General features: G+C 33.0%; 2 protein-coding genes across 2 annotated transcripts; one reads left to right on the top strand and one right to left on the bottom strand.

Annotated features, from left to right (window-relative positions):
* Nucleotides 1-1,626: 1,626 nt before the first annotated feature.
* LOC106778873 (endoglucanase 25-like) lies at nt 1,627-4,136 on the top strand. Its single transcript, XM_014666872.2, has 6 exons — nt 1,627-2,154; nt 2,236-2,543; nt 2,741-3,202; nt 3,274-3,406; nt 3,520-3,692; nt 3,780-4,136. Exons 1-6 carry the CDS (start codon nt 1,773-1,775, stop codon nt 4,134-4,136), a joined length of 1,815 nt encoding a protein of 604 aa, XP_014522358.1. The 5' UTR covers nt 1,627-1,772.
* A 598-nt stretch (nt 4,137-4,734) lies between these two features.
* LOC106778889 (glycolipid transfer protein 2) lies at nt 4,735-6,592 on the bottom strand. Its single transcript, XM_014666890.2, has 6 exons — nt 6,158-6,592; nt 6,012-6,067; nt 5,697-5,827; nt 5,412-5,547; nt 5,051-5,194; nt 4,735-4,960 (listed from the first exon to the last, which is right to left on the bottom strand). Exons 1-6 carry the CDS (start codon nt 6,315-6,317, stop codon nt 4,925-4,927), a joined length of 663 nt encoding a protein of 220 aa, XP_014522376.1. The 5' UTR covers nt 6,318-6,592; the 3' UTR covers nt 4,735-4,924.
* Between the last annotated feature and the right edge of the window lie 2,502 nt (nt 6,593-9,094).

Genomic DNA, 9,094 nt, shown 5'->3' with positions numbered 1-9,094 from the left:
TTTTTTCTTTAGTAAAGGAAAACAAGTTAATGAATTTCTACCAAAAATCGGAGCAATGTTACATAGTAGTTTTAGAATGTAAAGGAATGATGCTCATAAGTCTTGTTGCAAGTTGTGCCGCGTTGGCTGTAATATATAATGAAATTAAAGAGATTTTGAATGAACTTTTTTCGGAAGGTGAATATGTCAATGACTCAACTCTTTACAAAAGTAAATTGTTTAATAATGAGTGTTTTTTTAGTTGGGACTAGTGCAAAGATGACAGAGGAAAATGTTTGAGTGAGATAGATGTAGGAGAAAGGGTTGAGAAGAATGAAGGAGGTAAGTAAGGGTTTGGGGTTTTCTTTTTAGTTTTGAGAAAATTTCAAATTTCTTAATCAATTTAGAGACCTAATTGCTAATTTAACTATTTAGATACTGTTCTTAGCTTAACTTCGATATGGTTAATGATTCTTTGTTGAATTTGGATAACGTAATTTTTATGCTAGAATTTTCTGCCTTAATTTTATTTTAACTTGGTATTGTTTAAGTATTACTTTGAAATTTTATTTTTGATTTTTTTATATTCTATTATCGTTTGAACATTATAATGATATAAATTTATTTCAATCATGTCATCTGAGAAGAGAAAATAAAGCAGACTTGTCCTTTCCAATTTATACCTGTGGCTTTTGTATAAACTTACTCCATCCATGAACAAAGATTGGGCTTACTTATACTAAAGAACTCAGCTTATCACCAATATCAGACATACTCCAAGAAATTAGAGTTTTTAATTTTAAGAAACGCTATTGATCTAGAAATTGAAATGAAATTAATGAAAAGCATTTTATCTCTAAGAAATAAAAAACCTTGAGTAGAGAAAAAATTTGATTATTTAGAATTGAGATAGAAAAAAATTAAAAATTAAATTATATATTAAATCTCTTAAATTCTTGAATTTTACTGTTATTTACAGATTAAGAAAAATCCCTCTATAATTAGGTCAAACCAAAATCTTCTGGTAGAGAAGATAGGCATCTCTGAATTTGAATTCTTTGGTCATGTCTACTCAAGGGGATATCCAGACTGAGGCTTTATTCATTGTTCATTCTACTTCAACTTTTGAGCTTTATTGGTATTACAAGAATACAATTTTGACACCATAGTGCAGGAATTTAGACGGCACGGAAAAGACAAAACCCATGCTTTGGAATATCAACCCAAATCAACTCCAATAAGCTATGGTGTCCAAACACACAGAAGCAACCAATTGCATGAAATTTACTTATTAAAATAACTGTTTTATCAAATAACCTGCAGCGTAACTAATAACATAGTTTAGTGATATGAACCAAATTTACTTACTAATTTATCAACCTTGTTACAATAGTAGCTAATGAGACCGTCTCAGAATAAAGGCACTTTTGTATCTCTTTGTTTACACACCATATACATTTATGATTGTAGATTTTATTATACAGAGATTGTTTTCTAACTTTCTGCACTTGGTGGTTGAGAGCTAAACTCAGATACAAGCAACGGTGTAAGTAATATGATTAGCTGTGAGGAAGAATCATTCATAACCATATACCAACAAATAAGATCAAGTTCTTCAAATTTCTCAGCCTTGTTTCTTAACCAGCTGTATGTGTGTATGTACTTGTCTTATTGACAAAACTAGCTAGTTTAGATAGAAACTAGAAGCCAGATTCTTCTACCGGAGTACCTGAGTTATTTTGTTCATTTTATTTTCTTCTTCAACAGATTCAAACACAGCAATCAACATAATCATGCCACCAGCAGTGTCATCTACTTTTGAGTCAGAGAGAGATCCTGTTATATATGTGCACACAGTTTCAGAGGCTGGTCGCCTTCTTCCTTCAGCTAGCCGCTGGAACTCTATAGCACTTGACTTTAAACTTGCTCCTGATTCTTCCACTGCCTATGAATCTATCCCTTCCCAATATCCAAAATCTGTTGACTACGATCTTGTTATCACTGACAAGAAGCATTTTCATTGTTTTATTTTTGTTCTTGTAACAATAATTTTAGCCATCCTAGCAGCTGTTCTGTTGATGCATTTTTTACCTCAGAAGCACAAGCACCAAGGGTCTTCAATCAATCTCAAAGTGGCAATAAACCAGGCTCTAACATTTTACGATGCCCAAAAATGTACTACTTCTATTTCTGCTGCTACAAAATAAAATTTCTAGGTGTAGTTCAACTAGTTATTTATTTTTTATTTCTTTTCAGCTGGGCATTATCCGAGGAACAGTCCAGTGAAATTTCGGGGAGATTCAGGATTACAAGATGGGCATTCGGCTAATACTGATCTTACTGGTGGATTTTATGATTCTGGCAACAACATCAAGTTTACCTTCACCACAGCTTACACATTGACCTTGTTGAGTTGGACTGTCATGGAATATCAAAGTAAATATGCTGATATTGGTGAACTTGATCATGTTAGGGACATCATTAGATGGGGCACTGACTACCTGCTCAAGGTGTTCATTCCCCCAAATTCAGCAGTTGGATCAAACTTGACGCTGTATTCCCAGGCAAGTTACAACTTTTTTACAGGGAATGGATCTTGTCCTGTATATGATAATATGATACACATTACGCTCAAAATATTGGGGTACCATGAGAGATGCTAAAATTCAGTCTCACTTTTGTGCCATAATTCTGAATTAAATACTAATATATATGAATAGAAGTTGGTCCTTTTTTTCTTTGTTTTGTTCAATTTCATTAGGTTGGAAGTACCATTAGTATCAATAATGAACCTAATGAGTTGAGTTGCTGGCAACGACCGGAAGATATGAAATATGAGAGACCAGTTTCAATTTGCGATGGCTCTGCTACAGATTTAGTTGGTGAAATAGTGGCAGCATTATCTGCAGCATCGATGGTATTCAAGGAAGATAGAGATTACTCAAAGAGACTTAAGGATGCAGCAGAAAGGCTCTTTGGGGCCATACCTACCACACAAGGGACTCACACCATGGCTGATGCATGTGGAAAACAAGCAACAATGCTTTATAACTCAACGAGCTACAAAGATGAGTTGGCTTGGGGGGCAACATGGTTATTTCTTGCTACTACAAACACTAGTTACCTTGCAATTGCAACTGAAACTTATTTTTCAGCCAAGAGTAGTGAATCAAGCGTTGACAAAGGGGTTGTTTACTGGAATAATAAGCTCAATGCTGTGGAGGTAACTTCAATAGATACACAAACTGAATTTTGAGGAGAATTTGTTTTTGGTCTGATCTTTGATCTTTGTAGGTTTTGCTAACCGGTATTCGATACTTCCGTGATCCTGGCTTCCCATATGAGGATGTTCTGAAACTTTCATCTAACTCAACCGATGCACTCATGTGTTCTTATCTATCCAATAAATACTTTAGCAGGACACCTGGTAATTAATTCTACGATCAATTGCAACATACCTCATTCGTTTGTTTGCGATCATTTACCTATGTGTGTGCATACGTGTTATCTATGTATATGACATGTTAAACATAATGATAGGTGGGTTGATTATCCTGAAACCTGATAAGGAACCACTGCTCCAGTTTGCTGCTACAGCATCTTTTCTCAGTAAATTATACAGCGATTACCTTGATCATCTCAAAATGTCTAGTGCAAGTTGCAAGACTGATACATTCTCCGTGAAAATGCTTCGTGACTTTTCCACTTCTCAGGCAGTTCCTAGCTTCCTTAAAATTTGATTGTTGCATGTAAATTGGGAAAAAGTTTATTTATGTTTCATTCTGTAATGTGTTCTTCAGGTTAACTACATCTTGGGGCAGAACCCTTTGCAAATGAGTTATATAGTAGGCTATGGTGACAGGTATCCTGTCCAAGTTCATCACAGAAGTGCATCAATCCCTTGGAATAACCAACCTTACAATTGTGACGATGGTAAGAGATGGCTAAACTCTAAAGATCCAAATCCACAAGTTCTTTTGGGAGCCATGGTGGGAGGGCCAGACACTAATGATAATTTCATGGACCAAAGGACCAACCAAAAGTTCACTGAACCAAGCATAGCCAGCAACGCAGGCTTAGTTGCAGCATTGATTGCACTTCAAGATCCTCCTTATAATTCACGTGACCTAAAAAGCACATTGTGGGGATGGACTTGATCTATATTTGAACATGTCCATTAGATTATGTTCTTTTCCATATTGAGCATGTGCATTAAACGTCAATCATTTGACGGATGGGATTTTAATGATGTTGTTCGTGTTATCTAATGTAGAGTTCATGCCTCCACCATGCAGATTTGTGAGAGGACAGACCCAGGAATTGGTCGTTTTAGGATTCTTTACGTCACCAAGGTGGTATGTTCAACTTTGAAATCATTTGAAATATAAAAAATCTGGTCATGCAGACCACTTTCTTTGGAGGAACATTTAACAGTATCCTCAAGGTTTTCATTTCTTCAAAATATCAAAAAACTGCTTGTGGAAACAGCCAACCTTTGGAAAGAGAAAAAGTGCATATTTGTAATCATAAGACTTCCGTTAATAATAAGTTAAACCTTATTATACCAAGCTATCATTTACCTTTGACAATTAGTGAGCATTGCACACTAGAGATGTAACTCAAATAAACAGCAAGCATAGATGTAACTAAAAGAAAGTACTAAACTATGACCGTTGAGTAGTGGATTCCTCCTTCAACTTTAATTAACTTAGCACGTTTTGGATGTAACAAGGCTCTAAATTAGATCCTCCATCTAGACAAAATAAAACTTTGAATTTTGTACAATTTTAATGTATAATAATATTATATATTGAGTAGCCGAAAGCAAATTTATAACTACATATCAGTGTTGACGAAAATTTTACTATACAAGCCATTTACACGAAAACAGAGAGGAATGAAACCAAAATATACACTACACAGAGCTGTACATATTCTTCTATCTTCAAGTTGACTTAATCCTGTCCAAGTTATACACTTTCTGCAAAATAATATTAATGAGGTAAGATGACAGAAAATTGAAGGAGCATGTAGGATATATGTTATGTTAGGAAGCATGAAATAAGCTTACAAGAATACAATGAACATCCTCAAGAAAAGGCACAAGCAAAGAAATCAAGATCTGCATTTGGTCCTTTAAGGTGTCACAGCTTTCATCTCTTTCCTTGAGGAGATCCATGAAAGCTTGAGTATCTGGCACTAGTTTTATAGCCACCTGCAGCAGTATTCCGGTTAGTTCAGCAAGAAACAATTGCACAATTTTGGTGACTACACTAAACTCTGCAAGTTTTACATAGAGCACGGGATTTCATGAGGTAAAGAAGTTAGTAAACTAATTGCTTGGAACAGACAAGTTGAGGTTAGCTTGTAAAAGCCATCAACATGCTTAAAATTGATTTAACACAAGAGAAGAACAAGTGGTTATTTATTACTCTGAAAGCAGCTGATGAAATCCATCCATGCCATGGTGACAGGGTTGCATCATAAGTCTCTTGAACTATTTGCTCCATATTCTTTTTAGGATCGATTTCTAATGCTCGTAACAATGCTGAAGAGAAATCCAGGGATCTGTAAAGTTGCACATCTGTGAGTGAATATTAAGCACCTTACACAAAGGGAGGAATATATACTATACAAGTAAAGATCATTTCTTCTGTGACTTCATCTGAGTAACTGATTGAAAGAAAATGATGATACAACCTAGCCTAAGTGTTTACCTGGTGAGCCAAAGAAAGGCTTTACTACAACTAAACCTCTTTCTTGCGTTGCCTTTGCTAGCTTCTGATTTCAGTATTTCAACCAAATTTGAATTCATCGAGGGGTTCAATTCATGCATCATTTCCAATCTCTGCAGAGACACAGAATTCAACAGCCCAACTGTTCGATCAATGTGCAATTAAATGCTTACTGAAAACTACACCTCATACAATTAGACAAGAAACAAAAAATTTAGAAGATCCCAAGAATTGCCATGCAGAAATAGTTTCCTTCAAGTGAACTGAAGCAATTGAGAGTTCAAATTTAATTTGTACCTTAATATTCTGGTGAACGTCTTGTCTCAAAACAGCCATTGTTGGGCCTATCTTATCTGCAAGAGAGCATCAATCAAGCATAAAGACAATGTGTTTGGTGATACATCACATTCATGTTTTCAAGTAAAGCAAGCAAGCAAACCCACCAAGAACTTGTAGAACCATGTAGCATAGAGATAGGAAGGGTTTGATGGGGATGTGTGCAGTCTCATGATTACCACCTGGTTTGACTATAACCAGCAAAGACAATTCTTCAATGGCAGAGTTTATCTCTGATCTCTTCTCCATATCTCTGCTCCTCTTCATTCTCCTTATGATCTTCCCTCCCTCTCCCTCTTCCGCTTCTCGGATACACAAACATGTATGTTATGTATGCAGCTTCCAATACCCAACTTGGCTAGCTAGCTTGAAGCCTTGAACTTCCAACCGTATTTAATTGGTTCAGAAATTTATATTATACTTGCTCCCAGATAGAGAGAGAGTAAAAGAAATTTCAAAATTTTGATCCAAGTGGTTGAACCAAGGAGTGAATCTTGCTTTGCCCACCTTGCTGATTATTTAATTGTTCTTCACATCTAGTAAAACAGCAACAAATTTTTTGTTTTTCCTATTGATTTGTTAATAATATTCTTGTGCTATCAGTTTCCTCTGTAAGTCATTGATAGTGACTTTATATTTGACCTTGTAGTTATCATCAATCACTCCCTTACCTTATGTTAATGAAACATTATCCGAATAAATCAAATTTATATAGGTCCCATGCTGAAATTGACAGGGCTCGATCTCAGATTAACTGTTACAGCTTTGTTAGTTGTTACTGCTACTTAGACTTTTTAAACATTTTGTTATTAAACGTTGCCCTATTGGGCCTTGCATCACAACTGATAATAGTAGGATTGGGTCTCATATGATGAACATAAAAGTATGGTTCATCACAGGCATTACAGACACAAACCATGTTTGTTTTGTTATTCATATCTAAGTTTAGAAATAAAAAATATAAGACGGTTTAAATATTTATTTATCTTTCCATATTTTAAGAATAATGTTACTTAGAGAATAATATCTTAAATAAAAAGTAATGTATTCTAGTGATGTTATATACTGAATTTGAGATTGCAATATTGAGTTAAAATAAATTATCAACTCATTATGTGAAAGAAATAACTTTTTTTTGAGTCTTTTATATATCTTCTTTTCCTAGAAGCTATTCAATTATGACTTCTCAAATTGGTCTAACATTTTTTTTTTCGTTTTAATAAAACACTGTTAATATTTTAACATATTTTTAAGGTTAAACATCTACGTGTAATGGATTCTCTATAGACAAAATTATTAATTCAGTGTATAAGTGTAAAATGTTACTTTGTTCATGTTATTGTTACATTTTATCGATACTTAATTTATTTTTTTAAAAGTATAACACATTCTTAATTTGATACATACACCTCGTATTTTTTTTTTAATTGTTTTTTATGTAAATTACGAAGATTTAAATATTATATTTGTCTTTGATAATTGTTGGATTTTGTTTATATTTTTAACATTTTTTTAATATTTTTTTCTTTAATACTTCTTTTTTGTTTCTAAAAAGCAGTTTAGATAAAACTTTAAACAGTAGAATAAAATTATTTATAAAAAGAGTTTTTGATAAAAATGTTATTTCATATATGTATTACATCACTGTTATTGGAGAATAAAAAAATTATAATAGATTTCAATTGTTTTAATATTGTTTAAGACAACATTTATTTCACTGGAAAAATAATAAGCCAAATTCATTAATTTGGTATAGTCGTATTCAATATGTTACTAAACATTTTAAAATTAATAATTCATTTATCTTCAACTTTTAAAAATAAAAAACCCAAATATAAAAATATATAACTTAAATGAATAGTTAATAAGTATTTCTCACGTAATTAGATCAGATTTGTTTTTAAAATTATTCTATCAAGAGTCCTTAAAAATCTAAATGATTTTAGAAATACATTTATTGACTTTAAATAATGTCAAATACCCAAAGAATCTCATATCTAGGAATAGGTTCTAGTTGTATGATTATCTTAAAGCTTAAGGCAATTTTTGTTATGTTATCAAGGATTGGGGTAAACAATTGATTTAGAATTTCTCTCCTGAGAAATTAAATTTTAAGGTAACATCATAATTTATTTAGGCTTAAGTAAGTTTTTATTCGTTCAAGTTACGATGTAATAAGTTTGGTCTTCTAATTAAGTTTTTTTTTATTATTTAATTTTGAAAAAAAAATGTTAGTGATGTTTAAGTGTATTTAATTTAGAGCTGTCAAAACAGTTAATCAGTCCAACCCGGTCCACCACGGGTTGGTCACTTAGTGAGCCAATCCAACTCGGTTCATTTATTAGTAAGTCAGAAAAATTCGAATCTGGCCCGACCCATCACAGGTTGGTGGGTAAACGAGTTGGCTCAGTGACTCACTTAATTACAATTTTTTTTTAAATAAAAAAATTACAAACTTTCTATAATTCAAATCTAAACAAAATTCACTTCCAACATGGTTGTTTAGTTAATTTTGAAAATAGGAAAATAGGTAGATGGGTTGGTGAGCCAACGGGTTCAACCCGCATGAGCCGAGTTTAAATGAGCCGAATTGAAATCTTACTCGCATAAAAAAAAAATACAATTTTTTTAATCCAACCTGGTCTGAACCCGTGGTGGACTAGGTTGGCCTGCAGGTTGTGAACCATTTTGAGAACTCTAATTTAATTAATTGACATGATTTTTTTAAAACGTGTTAATGCTTAAATATGTTTTCAATCATGAGTATATTACTTTTTGCCTTTCATTAAAAATTTTATTTTAAATAATTTTATTTTGTGTAATGTTATCATATTGGTTCTAAAATAACCTGAACTATTTATGTAATTGGCGAATGTCCTTCTCTTTGGCTTATCCGAATCTCTCTTCTACCTGGAATATCAACAATGTTTAAGAATCAAAAGTGTAATGTAATAGGTTGTATTGTTTTACCAATCATGTATGGTCATGCTAAAATCTCATTGGTGTGCCATTCTTTTGTGACAACATCGTACAATTGCTTTCGC

The sequence above is a fragment of the Vigna radiata genome, unplaced genomic scaffold, assembly GCF_000741045.1.
Source record: "Vigna radiata var. radiata cultivar VC1973A unplaced genomic scaffold, Vradiata_ver6 scaffold_183, whole genome shotgun sequence".
Classification (NCBI taxonomy): domain Eukaryota; kingdom Viridiplantae; phylum Streptophyta; class Magnoliopsida; order Fabales; family Fabaceae; genus Vigna; species Vigna radiata.
Note: the sequence above shows the minus strand (reverse complement) of the source record. Positions and strands in the feature narration are given on the sequence as shown.

Excerpts from the sequence above, each read along its gene's own strand:
- LOC106778873 (XM_014666872.2), top strand. The coding sequence starts at position 1,773 with ATGCCACCAGCAGTGTCATCTACTTTTGAGTCAGAGAGAGATCCTGTT. Across the intron at positions 2,544-2,740 it reads ACTTGACGCTGTATTCCCAG|GTTGGAAGTACCATTAGTAT; the intron begins GCAAGTTACAAC and ends CAATTTCATTAG. Across the intron at positions 3,203-3,273 it reads ATAAGCTCAATGCTGTGGAG|GTTTTGCTAACCGGTATTCG; the intron begins GTAACTTCAATA and ends TGATCTTTGTAG.
- LOC106778889 (XM_014666890.2), bottom strand. The coding sequence starts at position 6,317 with ATGAAGAGGAGCAGAGATATGGAGAAGAGATCAGAGATAAACTCTGCC. Across the intron at positions 5,828-6,011 it reads ACGTTCACCAGAATATTAAG|AGATTGGAAATGATGCATGA; the intron begins GTACAAATTAAA and ends GTGTCTCTGCAG. Across the intron at positions 5,195-5,411 it reads TTTCATCAGCTGCTTTCAGA|GTGGCTATAAAACTAGTGCC; the intron begins GTAATAAATAAC and ends ATACTGCTGCAG.